Source organism: Neopsephotus bourkii, unplaced genomic scaffold (genome assembly GCF_033783945.1).
Source record: "Neopsephotus bourkii isolate Nb327-2 ecotype Australia unplaced genomic scaffold, CSIRO-AGI_Nbou_v1 NB_1760, whole genome shotgun sequence".
NCBI classification, from domain to species: domain Eukaryota; kingdom Metazoa; phylum Chordata; class Aves; order Psittaciformes; family Psittacidae; genus Neopsephotus; species Neopsephotus bourkii.
The window spans coordinates 5,957,789-5,976,220 of record NW_026902234.1 but is presented as its reverse complement, the minus strand read 5'-3'; the positions used below and the strand labels follow the sequence as shown (position 1 = coordinate 5,976,220).

Below are 18,432 nucleotides of genomic sequence, written 5' to 3'. Positions count from 1 at the left end.
CCCAGGTTACCCAAACTGGCCATGCCATCCACAAAGTAACTTGCTCTGCTGTGAAGTTAGTACCCCAAAAATCAACCCATGATGCATGGTTCTGTCAAAAGTTGGCTAACTGGCATGATTTTAGTGAGATGTATGGAACACTGGGTTTATTCTGATGAGTCAGCAAGAGTGTGGTGCTTTGCAGGGCTGAAGTGCTTCCCCTCCTTGCTTGGGATGACACCCTGGCCCAACTTCCCAGTCCACACTGCATGGCAATGCCTTTGAGCACTAAGCTCAGATTCAGCACTTGAGTTCACAGCTATTCAGTATCAAACTGACCAATGTATAAAATCAAAGGTTTTGAAAAGAGGAAAAAGGCAGAAAATTCTGGGAGACGTTTCCTTCAGCTTCTGCCTTAAACCTTACCCATGCTGCCCCAACTCTCATGCAGGCTGTCAAGGCATGGGTTTTAAACATAACATGAATATTTGAAAATTTATTTATGGGAAAAAGTAATTTAAAAAATACCCAATAACTGAAATTTCTTTATTTTACTGGTCATTCTTCTCTGAATTAAAGCAGACAAACAAAACACAACAAAGCAGTTACTTTACAATTTGTACAATTTGTGTACTGCTAGAGTAAAATGCTTTAAAAGGTTAGTACCTGCTTTATGCTTAAAAAAAAATGAAATCAAGCCACCACAAAGATCATAAGTACAGTATGTGTTTTATGAAAATATTTTCATTAGATTTTTAAAGGAATATTTTTTAAAAAATAAACCCATTATAATTCTAATTGAAACAAGGCACTGCAGAGCTGAAAAATTTATCATTACTGAAATCTATTCAGACAGCTTTCATTAAACAGCTGAAACATTCAAGCAAAACAAGTCTGAGGCTGATCAGTTTAAGGAAGTCAAACAAATGAGCTAGGAGAACTCCAAGTATAAGTACACAGAGTAAGAGCTTGTTCAGATACTGGGTAATAATAGTCACCCCTGAAAAAGCAAGAAAGAATATTTTAAAAATAATTTCTGTTAATCTTAGTGATTTAAAAAGCTAAGAAATAAGATGGAAATACATTTTAGTTCCCCAAATTGAAAACCAAGTTCTACAGAGCAGCTCTCCTAGTTCTAAAAATCTTCCAAGAAGAGGCAACCAAAAATTCTCATTCAACATGGTAATCAAGTGTATTGCGTCAGAAGCAGCAGAACCAAACAAGTTTATCAAAGCACGTTTTTGGGGTTGTTTGTTTGTTTTTTTTTGGGGGGGTGGGTTTAGAGGTAACATTTATTCAACATTTTAGTAAATTTTTGAGAGAATTCAAAATCATTATTTTTCTGCTGCATTTCAGTAGAATTGCAATTCCATCTGCTTCATATACATGCAGTTAAAAAAAATGATCCTTTTCTGCTTACCAACTTACTCATCCCAAATACTAAGGCTCTGAATTATATTTCATATTAATGCATATGGTTAATAAGTACGCAAAGGGTACAGTGTCTTTTTTGAAACAAAAAAAAAGCTTTGTATTAAGTTGTAATTAACTTTCTAGTAAAATTCTTAGGAAAAAGCACAAAACTATGTAAATTAAGTAATTAATTCACCCAATACAGAGATAAACACATAACTTCTTGACAGCTGGAATGTCCAGATCAGATATACATTCAGCTTTGTAATTTATTAATTTTTTTAAATAATTTTAGACTAACTTTGGTTCTTTATTAAAAAGGAATTCAGCAGCCTGAGGTTTCTTCTGTTACACAGAAAGAAAAAACAAACATTTCTGCATGTTTTCACTCTGCAACCTCCCACCCCTTCTTCTCCCCCTCTACCTACACATTCATTTTCCAAGTGAATGTTCAAAGGCCAAGATCCATATGGTATAGTCAGTATTTTAGAAGCAGCATCTCCATCAATAGTACTCTTTAAGGGACACTGCTATAAATTCCAGACTTCTTCAACTGCATCTTTGATACAGAAATGAAGTTTTACAGCTCTATTAATGACTTTTTTCTTTTTATCTTCTTTAAGAAGCACAATACCAAAAAAACACTGCACTAGAACAAATCAGAAAATGGAAATTCTTCTTTAAATGTCAAAGTGAAACTCTGACATTTCGACAGTCAGACTGCTTTATCTCTATGTTTTTCAAATACAGGAAAATGTAGTTTCCGAGTAACCCGTACATCAAGCACTATTTAGTATGGAGGCTTCCATAAAGAAATCAGCTCAACAACTGTATTAAAAAACAAGTACTGCATTAATTCCTGTAAGTCAGACTGTGTTAAACATGCCTATCTTATCAGGAAAGGTACATTCAAATTCCAGCACAGATAATGAGTTTCCTGTACCCAATGAATTTTAGAGCGAGGTTAAAATGACAGATGTACTACAGGAACATATGTGGACAGAGTTCTTCCGAGGGTGCCAAACACGTGATCCAAAGGCTTCCATCAACCGCCTCATGTATGCTCATGTATGTTTCCCCAACGGAAAAGTGAGTAGATAAAGTCGTACCAGGAAACAATAAAATGGCATTGGGATTCTAAATCCTCTATGGAATAGCAAAAAATGGTCATTTCAGTCTCAAACAGAAGGCATATAAAATGAATGGGGTTTCTCAGAATCTGTAGTTCCAATTTCTGACTACAAATTTAAATTGAAGACAGCTTTCTTTAAATACACAGTTTTTGCTTTCAAATAGAGAACATTTAAAGATATTTCCACCTACTTTATAATCTTATTAAACTGCTTTCTTGATTTTGTAGGATGCCCTGATAAGAAAAAATAACCAGGTACATTAAATCTAGGGCAGCCCTATCCTTCCACGAACAGACAAGGTATGGGAAGAAGATATAGTAGCCCTGTAGGACTTCCTGTGCTTTCTGTTCCCTTGATATTGAGAAGAAGAGCTCCGTTTTGCCCTTCCTTCATAAACACACACTGACAAAGAAATCCCTTTCTGCATGAGGTGCTCCAAACTGTTTACCTCAATACAAACTCTTGCCCATCAGAAAGTATACAATAGCTTATATTTCCTCTCCTTTTCTAGCACTTGATGGAAAGATGATTTATATTTAGTTATCTTGCATTTATATGAAGTAAAAGAGGTACACAGGACAGCTTGGGATACAAATCCAGCTTGCCAGCATGAACCCACTTTTTTTTTTTGTTAAAAAAATAAAGTGAAAGTTACAGCAAGACTATCCCAAATGTAAGATTATGGTTCTCCAATTTAAAGACTCCTCCAGCTGAGATGGAAACATTCTATTTTGGATATGGGCAATTTTAGTGCTAACTTGGTCTTTTCACTTCTTGTTTGCTCAATTTGCTCTCAACTCTGTACATGAAAATGAAAGACCTAATAGGTGTTAAAACCGCATATTGCAGTTCACATTATCAATCCCAAACGTGAACAGGTAAATTACAAAGCAGTAACTATACAAACCCTTGACTCAAAGAAAGGCTTGAAAAGTCAGTGATGCAAATACTGACCAAAGGTCAATCTCTCCTAGCATCAAAGAGCTCAGGTTAGTCCTTCCTGAACCTAACACAGTCAGCTACTCTTTAAGGTTATAGCATTTTATTCCAGTTGGCCCATGCCAACACCAATAATGACATAAAGCCTTGGCAAGTCTACTGTAAAGGTCACAATGACAATGCTATGCTATACTATGTTTCCAAACTTTAAATCCCATGTTACAAGAAAATCCAAGGTATTGATTACTTTCACCTTTGGAAACCTCAGAACTCCTTAGAAGCCTGTCACAGACGCTGCAATTTTACTCAAAGTTTCCTTCAGGAAATAAAACTGAAGTAAATGCCACCTTTTCTTCACAAACTTCCTCTCTGAACTGCAACGTCCATAGCCCCATTAATCAAGAGCTTTTAGGTTATTTGCAACTACACAAGTAAAACCAGACCTCTCCATCACTGAAGAGCAAATAACAGGAGAAAACAGTTCACTTTATGAAACAGCCCGTCTCCTCTGATGTTTGGCCCTCACAGCCAAAACATAAAGCCTCACAACTCACACAAAAACTAAAGCAATTACTTATGTAGATTAAAACTCAGTAATGAACTAGTAACAGAGCAATAGATTTTGCTCCTGATCTGGAGATCAACCTCCTGAGTTAACAATTAGAAAAAACATCTTACAGGTCTGCAAATTGGTAGATCCCATGTACAACAATAACATTTTCACTACATTAAAATAAGTTTTCCCCTTTTTTGTTTCACCTTCTCTTTTCTTTCATTTAGAAGTGTCAGAGACTGCTAAACAGGAGTGATGGCAATGACAGTGTAGAGTTTAGATGGTTTGCAACCGAAGCCCTGAATCAATTTCCTGGTGCAAAATACAGCTTCAAATAGTCACCTACTAGAAACAGTACCCTGAATGCCCATTTGGATGACCCGCAACCACAAAAACTACTAGTAAGTAAACAAACCATGTGCACCTTTGAAGTGACTCTCGAAGAAAGCCATTTCTGCTACTGGAACCCTTGTCTTTCAAAACGAAGAGAGGTGGGTGTTTTCTCTCACATAGCAGGTTTATGCTGTGTCTGCATACGTTATGCACCATCTTGATTCCTGCTTTACAGATGTGCTCCACAAAACATAACATTTTTGAGGCTCAGAAAAAGGAAGGAAATCTTCTCTTGTGCATTTTAAGACAAAGCTCATTTTTTGTGGTGTGAATGCTAATCTAGTAATTTTATTTGCACAGTATGAAAACATGTCACAGAATGGTCACCTATTGTTCAGGTTTTAAAAAAACCTGAGAAACAGAAGGCAAGGAAACCCAAGCGGGACCACACAGAGAAAAAGAAACAAATTTACACTCCAAGAGACCCTGGGAGATGAAATGTGAAGACAGCCCAAGGCCTTAAAAGAAAAAAGGAGAGATCCAGTAATACTGAAAGACTTATTTGGAGATGCATATTGGAGAAAATTTCCACATCTAAATGAGAATTCCCTAATGATGCTAACAGCATAGTAAGAGCTGCCACTGTCAGTTTGATATAGAAAAATTGTCTTCTCTTTAAGTCACTAGAATTCTTTGGAAAATGGTGTCCCTGAGATTACATACTCTCAGGTTATTGATTTTTGCCAGGCATCTTAGTTCAATCTTTAGAAGGGTGACCCAGCTATACACACCAAACAAGTTATGCACAAGACCTCAAATCCGACTGTTTCTTCTCTGTACCACCCTCATGTGCTAAGTCATGAATCTGAAGGTAAGGACAGTATACACAACTACTCATTTTCTGAAGAATTGTGGTCACTGCATATCCCCATAAGCACATGCTTATGGGAAGAGTTCAACCCAGGCAGCAGAGTGTGACACAGTGGCCCTCACTGCAGTCCCAGTTCTGCTGCTTCAGAAGACTTCAGTCCTCCCAGGAACCTGAGGGGAAAGGAGGACAGAAGAGAACACAAGGCAAGAAATCCAGTACATGGCATGACTTGGAAAAACTTAATCTATTTTCTCTGCCTCGGAAGAAAAGACATGATTAGGAGATTGCTTGAAGGATTTTATTCTATGGAAAAAAGAAACATCAAGAATTGAGGAGACTCAGACACAAACTTTTAACACCAAAAGGCTCTGCCACCGTAGCTGGAACAGGTGTGGGAAGAGCTAAAGGCAATGGGGTGACTCTCTTTAATAGGGAACAATAAAACTACCTGAGGAGCTGATTTTCAGGTTCACTCTAAGCCAAAAATGATAACATGCTGAAGCATACCTGGCTCAGAGAGGTGCAAAATCATGGGTCCACAAAGGTGACAGCCAAGGGAAGTAATGTCACCAAAGCCACCAGTACATGCAGCCACAATGGGTTAAGGTGATCCTTTTATCTTTTCAAACCATAATTATGACTAAAAGACTAATTTTGAAATCTGTAAATGTCAAATTGTACCTCCCAGCACACACACACTGCATGGGAAGTGAAGGAGAGAAGTACTTATTACAGTAAACTACAATAAAATGACCAGATTTATTCACTCAGCATTGACTAAAATCAGCAAGATTTATTTACACCTTCAACCTTGCAACATTTTACTGCAACCATCATATTAGAAAAACCTGCTGAAAGGTAGGACATATCATGGTTTTGGTTATGTTATTCTCTGCTGGTGACATGGACAGTGGGATTGAGTGCACCCTCAGTAAGTTTGTCGATGACACCAAGCTGTGTGGTTCAGTTGATACGCTGGAGGGAACGGATGCCATCTAGAAGGACCCTTACACGCTTGTGAGGTGGGCTGATGCCAGCCTCATGAAGTTTAACCATGACAAGTGCAAGGTCCTACACTTAGGGTTGGGACAATCCCAGGCACAGCTACAGGTTGGGTAGAGATGAGATTCAGAGCATCCCTGTGGAGAAGAACTTGGGGGTGTTGGTCACTGAGAGAATGAATATGAGCCGGCTTCACTGTGTGCTTGTAGCCCAGAAAGCCAACCGTATCCTGGGCTGCATCAAAAGGAGCATGACCAGCAGGTTGAAGAAGGTGATCCTGCCCCTCTACTCTGCTCTCGTGAGACCTCACTTGGAGTATTGTGTGCAGTTCTAGTGTCCTCAACATAAAAAGGACATGGAACTGTTGGACCAAGTCCACAGGAGGGCCACGAGGATGATCAGGGGACTGGAGCACCTCCCATATGAAGACAGGCTGAGAAAGTCGGGGCTGTTCAGCCTGGAGAAGAGAAGGCTGTGTGGAGACCTCGTAGCAGCCTTCCAATATCTGAAGGGGGCCTATAAGGATGCTGGGGAGGGACTGTCCATTAGGGACTGTGGTGATAGGACAAGGGGTAGTGGGTTGAAACTTAAACAGGGGAAGTTCATGTTAGATTTAGGGAAGAAGCTCTTTACTGTGAGGGTTTTGAGGCACTGGAATGGACTACCCAAAGTAGTGGTAAATGCCCCATCCCTGGCAGTGTTCAAGGCCAGGTTGGATGGAGTCTTGGGCAACATGGTCTAAATGTGAGGTGTCCCTGCCCATGGCAGGCGGGGTGGAACTAGATGATCTTAAGGTCCTTTCCAACCCCAACCATTCTATGATTCCACAATTCTATACATTTGTCTCAAACTCTTGAAGCAGCAAACCCTTTAAAGAATCCATTCAAATAAATAATTAACGTAAGACAAACTTCAGCAGAATACAATGCATGCAATTGTAAATGGAAAAAAGCATGAGCTTCTCCTGCTGCCACCAGCTAGTACTGGAGCTCAGGGCACTGCAACAAGCTCCAGGTTCTGCTTTCACTGCTGCTTTTGGCTTTGCACCTTAGATCAAATAAAGGGCCTGATGCACACATCTGTCAGAAAAAGTCTTTTTATCAGATACTCTGCTTGAATCATTAATCTGTACCTGGACTTCTCCAGAATATTTATCAGCTTTCTCTGATTTCAAGTCCTGCAGGTAACAGAAAAAGTGTGAAATTCGTTGTTTAGACTTTGTATTTGGTTGCTTTGGGGTTTTTTTTGGGGGAAGGGGGTTGCATTAGTCTTGTCCACCATTTCAGATTTATTTTTTCTTTTTAAGCACACATCCCTTTAGAAATTATAACATAGGGTTTTTTTTAGTCTTATTTTAGTTCCATAGAGCACAGACTTCAATTCTTTTAATGATACTTTCACTGGAAGTAGTTGATATGCATAATGTTATTTAAATTTTTACAGGCTTACAATAGGTCCATAACCATAAATTTGTGAGGGTTTTTTTGGCATTCTGGGTAGCTATTAACATGAATAATAGTAATACTAATTCAAAATGAATATATTCTTCAGCCATTATGTATATATCAAATTGATAGTAGGATAGCAGACCCTACCATGTCAGCAATATCTTTTTGTATCATTTTCCATATGCAGAGCTACTGCTACTGAATATATCTTTCGATCTTTAACAATCAATAATGAAATGAAAATAGATGCTTAAACAAAGTAAGAGTTTTGATGATGATCAGGAGGCAGGTATGTTTCCAGAACGTAGCAAAGCACTGGAATTCCTTATTATACAAATCACCTGCTACCACACCACTGGTATCAGCATTGCCAGCTCCTAACTCCATGTGCTCTAGACAGGAATGGAAAAAATCTCTTTCCTGTGTTCTGGAATAATTTCTCTTTTTTCCGCATCTAATGACAGTAATCCATGCAACCAGGTTGATCTATTATTACTGTTAAGATGGAAGAAAAGCAACTGCTCCAACTTTTTTTATCCCAAACCACCACAGACGACACACAGAGGTCGTACCAGCTTCTCTCACTACCGCAAAACCATGTTTCTCAATTTCATCACTGGTGAAGAGTCACCACTGTTGCCACCCTGCCCCACAACAAACATGCTTATTTTGAGCAATACGGATAAAAAGCAGGATGCAGTGCAGCCAAGAAAGTGCTTTTACCAAGCAATTTCAAACATGGAATAAGCTATTTTAACACACAGATTCTACATGAAACTGAGCAAGCATTTGTGCTGTACATAAAAAGTTCAACTACTTCTCTATAAAGATTAGTTTAAATTACCGCATATCAACTGCTTGAAAGTACCAATACAGACAACATATCATCATCCAGTCCTCCAAGAAACATGACAGACATACCACTACTGTCATGCCCACATTTTCTGACAAGCTAGAAAGCTTCAAAACAACAAAGTCTCACAGGAAAAATATTTTTATTTGTGCTAAATTCCTACAACGGTATTTTACTTCTTATTTCATGTAGAGATGTTTGGATTTCATATCACTCCTTCTTTGAAATCTTTATATATGATAAATAACTTGAAAAGTAGCTACATACTGTAGAAAGTTCTGAAGGTTAGTTGGTTACTTTTTTTTTTTTTTTAATCAAATTTATAAAATTCCTGCTCTTGAGTGGAAAGATCAGCATTTCTTATAGATCTGTAACAAGGAATTCCAACCACACTGGGAACTTGAAGTTCTAAAGAGATTAAAATAACTTCTGTTGTCTTATACGGCAGTTCTGTTTTTATTAACATGAGCTCTACAAGGCATAAGAGGCTGTGCTATACAACAGTGAACTTAAACAGTGATTCCATATTTGTTCTTATTTCCACCATTCTTTCCTTTTGTAGTAAATTTTACACCCACGAAGTGTCCAGAAAATGCTACAATTTAAAACAATTAAGAATAGAAATATTTTCAAGCTAGCACTTGGTCATATCACAAATTCAATGTGTTTTCTGTGATCTTTCAGCAAATATGGCTAAGGCGGTTTGCAGACAAACACATATTCATCAAGCAAAGACTATGAAATACTGTGTATGCTTCCTTTAAAAACTAGTGCTGAAGAACGGGAAAAAATTCAGCTAAAAACCACAACAATTAAGAGTAATGTAAGTAGCTCTCACCAATGAAAGACTTCAGTAGTAATCAAATTTCAGATGTCGAGACAAGACTTAGAAGCAATCTGATCGATAATTAAATGCCACCTTGCACAGTTAAATCTACTAGCACACCACGTCAGAACTACCAAAATTGGGCCATTAAGGTATTTTTAAAAAGAAAAATATCCTCAAAACCAAACCAAAAAGTAAAGATCACTAACCCACACACCAGAAGCTGAAGGCAGAATACTTGAAGTGTAAGATTTCATATTGCATGACCATGTTATGCAGAACTATGATGGTATCAGTTTAAATACGAGTTGAAATACTTGTCTCTAAAATGGAAGCACACCAAACTTAACTGACAGTGGTTTCCAATGTTAAAGAAAACATTACATTGAAAAGATGACCTATTCTGCATATCTGCTTGTAGTAAGAAGTGTTTGTCTAGAGAAAAAAGAGCTAACTTCCTTGATAATTTGCAGAAAGACACAGTGAAAGATAGCATTTAGTAGCTCTCAAACAGGCAAATGTTAAGTTATAAAGTGAAAAAATCCCAAGCTTTTTCACATACATGAATAAAAACAATCAGGGGAGGAGAAAGGTGTAAAACTATTGGTTTCTGGAAGCTATAGTATATATAGCACCTGGGAGCTGCTGCATTGATCTACAGATTGACCCAGGGAGACACTGCAGAGGCTGACAAACACAGGAAATACTCCTGGATGCTCACAAACTTCTGAAATAACAGTAGCAGTAGTGATGCAAGTATAGACTTGTTTCTGTACTTAACATCTCAATCGGCAATTCTTACTTTCCATGTGAAAATTTGGCACACTGAGTAAATTAAAACCGAAAAGTTACTGAAATGTTTTGCTGACTGACAGCAGCTTAATAAAGAAGTCATATGAAGGATCTTTCATCCAACTTAAATGCCTCTGTGAAATGTTATCGAGATTACTGTTGTCTGCCACCATTGTCAACAAACATCTCCACTGTTTCTATTGTTCCTATGCATTCTGTAAACACCTCTCCTGTATTCCTGGTGTCCAATCTCTCTTTCAATACCTTTTAATAAACCTTCCTTATTTTGCTGGGCATCTGTTCAAAAACCCACACCAAGAACCAAATGGAAATGTTTTTAAGGTTTCTTAAGTGGCTCTTCACTAAAGGCAGAAGGCCAGACACCTTTCAAAAATCCCTATTATGCAGTGTTGGTTGTGAAGCAAAAGCAGTAACATTCATAAAATCACAGACTGCCATGAAAATGGCACCCTGCTGCTGGATCACACACATCATTCACCCATGGACATGCTGCTGCCTGGGGAGTTGTGCTGTTGCCAGGAAAATGACTTGCAAAGGGATGGAAAAAATGCAGAAGTTTTATTTTACTTACACAAACTACAGACTTCTGAATTATTTTTGCTTCCTTCAGATAAGGTTTCTGTTCAGCGTGACGGAGATGAGCCAGCAAATACGGTTCATCTTTGCTGTAGAAGGGGAAACCCATGGAGCCCCACTCAGAGCCAGCTCTGGGGGTGGTGCTGGCAAACACCCGCTGCATCCAAATGGGTATGGGAATTCCTCTCCACCCCCAGCGCATGGAAAGAATTATGCCACAGAAAATTACAATTTGGAAGATGCATGCTGGAGGTCTCTTCCTTAGTAAGGCTTAATAGATATGTGTGAAAAATACCCTCCTCACAAAAGAAATACTGCACAAGGAAACTATTTTAAACTTCATTATAATGAAGATGAAATTTTAATCACAGGACTAGAAGCTGTCTTTTGCCTTAAGAATAGTAATAATTACCAGATTTCATTCAATATGAGCAAACAGAAGACAGTCATTTCAAATGGCTAAATTGCCATTAACTTTTAACTCGCAGTATCAGTCAGTTAAGACAAAAAAGAGAATGAGAAGATGAATCATTTAAAATACTTAATAGGTGGCCTATATGCTACATTTCCATAATTAAAACTGGGCCACTGTAGGTACAGACCCATTAGAGTTTGCTCAAGAAAGAGATTTTACATTACATAAGTAACACGTGTAAAACAGAAAACTGATACGGACAGCCACCAACAGAGAAATTACAAGACTTGAAATGTCTTCATGTCATGTAAGGAAAACAACAAGTTTTGGAAGAACTCCCCTGTGACAGGGCTAAAAGCTGATACAGTATAATGGTATACATCCTTAGAAGGGGAAAGAAAGTGGTGCAGAAAAGGTTACTGCTTTGTCAAAAGATGTAGGATGATCCAAAAGCATCTCTTCAGAAACTAGTGGGGGTCATTTGAGATTTGAGGTAAGCTGTTTTGCAGTCCACAAGTAACTGATTTAATGAACGTATGCTAAACAAGTGTCAATCAGCATTTTAATGTGCAACCAACATCTAAAAGAGCTGGTTCTGAAGGCATTCTAATCACTGAGGTTCTTTTCCAAAAATGCTCAAGTGCAATGGAAATTCCCGGAACCTCAAGACATTCCTGAAAATGAACTGATGTTTTAAACCATCAAGCCACATGTTCTAAGTACCCACATTACCATTAACCTTTCACCAACCCCAAGCCAAACAATGGTAAAGCTGATGAAATCCTATTAATAAAGTATTCAAGGGCTGAGATTTAATTAATGACAGTAAACAGAGTTCCAGGAAAATTAGTTTTCAGCATCAAATAGGCATGACTTCATTCCCTGATGAGATTAAAAGTTTTCCTGATAAAGGCAACTTCACAGAGGTAGTAAACTCTCATGATGTATTTGGCTTTTTATGTATGAGACACCAATAGTATTAACTGGTACTATAAACTTTCATTAGAACACAGACTACATAGATTAAGTACTATTTAGATGACGCATCTTCAACAGCCAGATATAGGGACTATTAATTAAATAGTAATAGCTCTTATGGGGTCTGCCACAATCTGACATACGGCTGGCACTGTTCGTATTTATGGAATACCTGGAAGTATAAATCAAGCACCGGTAATTACTGTGGATAAGCATAAAGAGTGGCAGATAGCTACAGGCAATGCCATAGACAACACACTACATCATTCGTGCGATAACAATGCTTTCAGATGAAATATGTTTAAAGACAAGGAAATGCAATTGATTAAGGAAGAGGTAGGAAAAGTGCATCTGTATGGGAGCAACCATTCGCAGGAGCGCAGCAAGTAAGGAAGGTGGGCCCAGGTATGTCAGGGTTCTTCTACTTAAAGCCCACTAGCCTAGTCACTGAAAAGAGCTATAAGCCTGCTGTTTCTCTCCTGAGACGTCATAAAACTTTTGATTAATTATTCATTAATTATTAAGTCAGTTTATTTATTTATTTTTTTAGTTCAATACCTGGTATTTCGGTAACAGGTTCAAGATCAAAGTTGAAACAGATGTGGTTTACAGACTAATACTCATGACCACCATTCCCACATGTGCTGGGTTAGCTGGTATTTTAATGTGAATTTTTCTTGTGATCTTAGGAGAGGCATGTTTGATTAGGCATTAGACATATTTCTATAAAGAGAACTTAAGAACTTGTTTGACTGGGCACAGCAATACTTTCAAAAGCTGTTTCACTAGATCAAGCATCAGCCTTGCAATTTGCAAGCCTTTATTTAAGAAGTGCATTCTTGATGGCCGCTCAGAAGAAAGGATCCTCTAAGGAAGGACACAGGGTATCCTTTTTCTCAATGGGAAATTACTGCAAGACAAGCAAGGCTTAACGACTGTACTTTAGTTGAGGACTCCAACCCAGGGAAGGTAAAAATATATTTGTACAGATACATGGTGCATAGCACAGATACAAGTTTCATTATGCTAAGCATAAACTGTAACAAAAGAAAACAACTCTTAAGCTCCAACAGGGGGGTGGGGGGCATTAAGAATATCCTGAGCCAATTTGTGGGTTAGATGTGGGGTAGGTATGGCTTAGGCAGCTGCTTACTGTCACAGGATGTATGAGCATAAAAGAACAGAAGAGATGCTTCGACCTCTGTGCTTAGCAGGTACATGTGGTCACTGCATAAGAAAAAGCTAGGCTCCACCACATGGTATTTTCCACTTCATCTGAACAAACAACATATAAAGAAAGTAAGGAGGGAATCAGTAGTTTGTAATAACAGTCCTTCAGAACTTAAAAACCCTTGTACGTGCATGCAAAGGCCTAAGGTTTGGAAGATGTGACACTAGCGAAGGCTCAGACATGAAACCACCCAGCTTTGTTCTTATACCCTTTCATCAGTTGCCACCATAGCGAATCACCCTGCAGCATGCAGTTTTGTTAAGTTCAAGGAGATAAACATGTATATATGCTAGGACAGTCTTTGTTCCTTCACTTAAACTCATCCCTGTTGGATATAAATAAAAATGTGTTTATTTACATCAAGTAAATACTGTCCACATTCTACACAAACACTTGATATATTATCATAACAGAAACAATCCTTTCATAAACTAGCTTTTAGACAAAATGTGTATTTAGACAACATAAATCTATATAAAAGGGTATTAAAGTCACAACCGGGACTTTAATATTAACTAACTAATTGATGTTGGAGTGTATTCTTTATGCAAATCTTTGAAAAGGCATAATCACATTTGCTAGCACTGTGATGAGTATACTCCAAGAGTACCTGCAGAAAGGCCTATGGTTTTAAAAATTACAATTAAATCTTGTGATAACCTTGATCGCCTGCCACCCACACTACAGTCTTCAATTTCTGTGTACTTCATGGCAGCTCAGCAATAGAGGACACAGTAAGGAAGTGACAAAGAAACGTAACCTATTAGACATAACATTAGCACAGGACACCTGTAATAAACCTACATAAGCTACTGCCATGCTATTTTTAAGTGATTTTTTTTTTTCTTTCTAACAAGTCCAATTCGAAATATTAATTTTTCTGTGGAAGAGTCAGTATTTTCAATAGCAAACCCTAACAGAATAAGCTTTCCCTATGTAAAGCTCCTCAAAACAGGAACAACCCAAAACACGAGTCAAAAATAGCTTTAAAACATCTCCGGGTGCATATATGTTTCTGTTTTATTCATTACATCCTAAAATACCCCTAGTAGATTTCTTTTTTTAGCCCCCAGATGTAAAGTAATCACATATCACTATGTTTAACCTTTTGCAGCTTATGCAAATACTTTTATTTTTTTAGTAATTTAATCAGTCACTAAAAATCATTGCAGAAGAAGGAAAAACATCATTTCACTTGACTCCTAAATACATTTACTCAAAATACACTCAAATTTTTTTCAAAGTTGTATTATTTTACATGCATGATACACTACTGTGAAGAATTTATGAGCAAGTATAAAACAGAGGAAGGACCTGGAAGCAGAAGGAACATCTCAGACAACAGAAACTTAACCCTTGACGTTGCACATAGCCACATCTTATAATCCCATTCATAAAATGATTTAACTATGCTATAATCGCTATGCTGAACAATCCAGTTTACATCCTTCTATTTTTGAGTGAAAGGACTTTGCATGAGTGGAGAAGATTCAGCAGTTAATATCTCAATGAAAACACATTTCTTCAGCCATTGAAAACACACAACCTCTGACAAACTGGAATAAAAATAACATCTTATTCTCCTGGATGTGATGCAAGAACACCCACCCCTACTCTCTCCCTCAGTCATTTAACATGTCACCTCAAAAAAGAAAACCCAAGTAAGCATATTAAAAAATAATATTTATACACACATTACATGCCCATCTGAAACCCATCAAGTCTACTACACAACTTCTAAAATACAAAAGGACTTACCCAATGTGTCTTTGAGATTTTTAACCAGAGAACCCTTCTTCAAGCTGTTTTTTCGCTCCACATAATTTGATGGCACATATCCCGTTTTGTTGGCCGCGTTTCTTACCCTCCACCATGTTTTGGAATCATCTAATAGCCAAAGACGCTCATTTTTCTTGATGTCAAGTTCTTGGTCCTGCTGTGCAGTGTAATCCCACTTTGCAATAACAATAACTTCTTCTGTCATCTTTCATGGAGTCCTTCTGCAACAAAATATTAAAACACACTCATCAGTAAATTATATGATGTAATTCTGACTCAGATTTTCCTTTAAGTTCTGAAATAAACAAGAAAAGGGTAGGGGAAAATCAGAAAGTTTTACAGAGCAAAAACTCATAGATCTGAACTCCTCTTTTAAAAAGAATAAAAAATATTTTAAAAATAATTGACCTTTCTTGCCTTTTTTCCCACTAAAATATGACAATACCTTAATAGTAAATTCTAGTCATAATGTATTATGTCTGCTTCCTCTGAATATATAGAAAATATTAGTCAGCTATGCATTAGCAAAATATAACTTATAAAATCATTTAGTTTTTGCATATAGCATCATCAAATTATCCCACACCTGGCATTCAAAGTTCTGATCTGAGAAAAAGAAATTTTAAAGGCACCATTCAAAAAATGTATTTTCCTTCTGCCCTAGCTCCTCATCCATATACTGATATATTATTTATAAGTTTTCTGCATCTAAACAAAGTTATCCATCTTTATTTTGCAAATACTTCAAGAAGTAATGTAACTCAGCAGGGAAATCTGCCATCAAAAAGAAGGCACTGTCATTAGAACCCCTTTGTTCACAATGTTTTGTGCAGGCAGCACAAGACTGTATTTTAGGAGAAGCTTTCGTTCCCACTTTGCTCCTGGGAAGATCCCAGTTCACCGCAGTCCTGCAACGGTCATGAGTCAGCCGGGTGGAGAAGAGTACCCACTGTGCTTCCCTCAACTGTATTTCATTTCTTGCCTACCCGAAACTTACCCAGAGTTCTGTTAAGATTGAATAAGCTGGCTTGTTTTACTTACCTGTAACATTAAGGAGCTTTTCCAAAGCTATTTGTCAGCTGCATAAAGACAGCTGCATGCCTCCACATTTTCCTACGCACCCCAGTAATTACCAGGAACAATGAGAGGGAGCACAGTAGTGTGCAAAGAAGAAAAAAGTCCCACGCCACTACCAGTGCCATTCTAACACATTACAGTGCCAACCAAAACATGTTGGTTTGACCCTTTAAATTCGGAGAAGTTACCTATAATTTTCTAATCACTGTTGAGTGATTTTAGGAAAGAGGAGGTCAGGACAGACTGGGAAATCAGAATGTAGTTGAAAATCAATGCAGCAGATTTTAAGTAAAAGCTGTAGATTTTCCTTTAAATTACGGGTTAGAAACAGGTCCCAGAGTACTTCAACTATTCATATCCAAGGATCTTTTTAACATGATTTGACTTTGTTGCCCAATCCTTAGAAGTCCACAACCACACAAACTCTAACACCTAATACCTTAGGTGACAGATAGGTAATTAAAAAAAAAAACAAAACAAAAAAACAACACTCAAACCAACCCAAACCTCACTCAGAAATTCTGTTCAGCACATATCACCCTGTATTCAGAAAGGGTTCCTTCCGCAGTCTGTAAGCACACACACACACACACACACACACACACACACACACACACACACACACACACACTTTCTCCTGTCGGCTACAGCATAAGCTGTGGAAACTACATGTCAGACAGCCTAGCAGCCTCCTCTTTCAAAGAAAAAGAAGTTAACCTATTTATTTATAGTTGAACCTTATTCAAAGTTAACCTGTCATCATAAGACACAATAGTCAACTCTATTATAATTTAGTAGCCTCCTATTACCACAATTTTTGTTTTCAGGAGAGCATTATATTCGATTGAGCTATGGTTGCTAAACTGTATGACAGCAAAGCTCTGGAAAGCATTAGCAACTTCACCCTTCATGGCCAAGGTAGAACAATGTTTTTTAAAATCTGAAGTAGTAATCAACATACTTACATTCATTTTCTAATTAGAAAACACAATGGAACACACAACAACAAAACCATTATTCAAACATGCATTTGCATAGCTGAAAGCCGCAAGATGAATTCAGAAAGAAGTGATGATGTTTGGAACACTCGAAACACAACTCTCAGAATTCAAACAGGCTATGACTTATGCAGGTAGAATTGATGATTTCACAATAAATAAGTCACTATTCCCTTTAACTTTTCTTTTTTTCTCCTAAAATAATAATCTGTTAATGGCACAGGATAGCCTGAGCTTTGGACAGCAGTCTCCAATAAACTGCCCTGGTTTCTGACTCACATGAAGCGGACAGATAGCCTACAGGTCGATAAGCTGAGGTAGCCACAGGGGAATTGCAATCAAGCATGTTCTGAAAACCAGCGTTGTCAATATAATCTCTCTCTCTCCAATTTAAATCTGTTTATTTTATCTCAGCAATTGTAAATTGGTCAATTCTTACTATTTCTGGCAACATGGAGAACATAAAGAAATAGGACACCATCAATGCAATTGGCTGATGTTGCCATCACAAAGGCTCTACTTCTAAAAAGGTTATTTTCACAACACAGGCAAGTTTAAAATATCTACCAATATTACAGTATATGAATAATTTAAAACAACACATCAGGCATAATATTTGACTAGTGACTGATGGAAAACTATAAAATTCGTTCTGTTCCTCTGAAGAAAACAAAAAAAACCCCTCACGGTGACTTGGCTCTGCTGCAAGAGTCATGAAGTGCTTCCCCAAGGTGCTGTACAAGGACAGAAGCACAGGAAGAGCCCACACATCAGGGCTGACATCAACTATACAGGTCTCCACTACCCAATTTCTTCAATTCTGGTTCCTATAGATGTGTAAAACAATGTCATTTCACAAGCAGTCCCTTGCATGATGCAATTTTGGCAAAAGTGTAGAGAAGGTATGTTTCTCAAGTGGCATGCTCCTGCTGAACCCGATTCAGTAAAGTACTCCAGGTTTTGCTGTATGTTTAATGGCACAAGTGTTCCTACCCAGGTGGAGATGGGATTTATAGTCAAAATGCATCATATAATTGCAGCCAAACATTTGCGCATTTAAAGCTCTACGCATGTGTGGAGAAGTCTGGTTGTGCCAGTTTTTTAGTTTAGTTTGGGGGGGGGGGTGCAGTCCGGCAGGGGGATGTTTGGAGGTTTTTGGGGGGTTTAAGAGGATTTTGGTGGGTTGTTTGCTTGGGGTTTTATATGTGAAGAACT

At 37.8% G+C, this 18,432-nt stretch overlaps 1 protein-coding gene across 3 annotated transcripts in view; it reads right to left on the bottom strand.

Annotated features, from left to right (window-relative positions):
- The window catches only part of NCK2 (NCK adaptor protein 2), an 87,557-nt gene that overhangs the window by 17,951 nt on the left and 51,174 nt on the right, over positions 1–18,432 (bottom strand). For all 3 annotated transcript variants that reach the window (XM_061377807.1, XM_061377806.1, XM_061377808.1), the window contains exon 3: positions 15,122–15,363. In XM_061377807.1, the coding sequence (XP_061233791.1) occupies positions 15,122–15,347 (226 nt within the window). In that variant the 5' untranslated portion in view covers positions 15,348–15,363. The remainder of the gene's footprint in view (positions 1–15,121; positions 15,364–18,432) is intronic.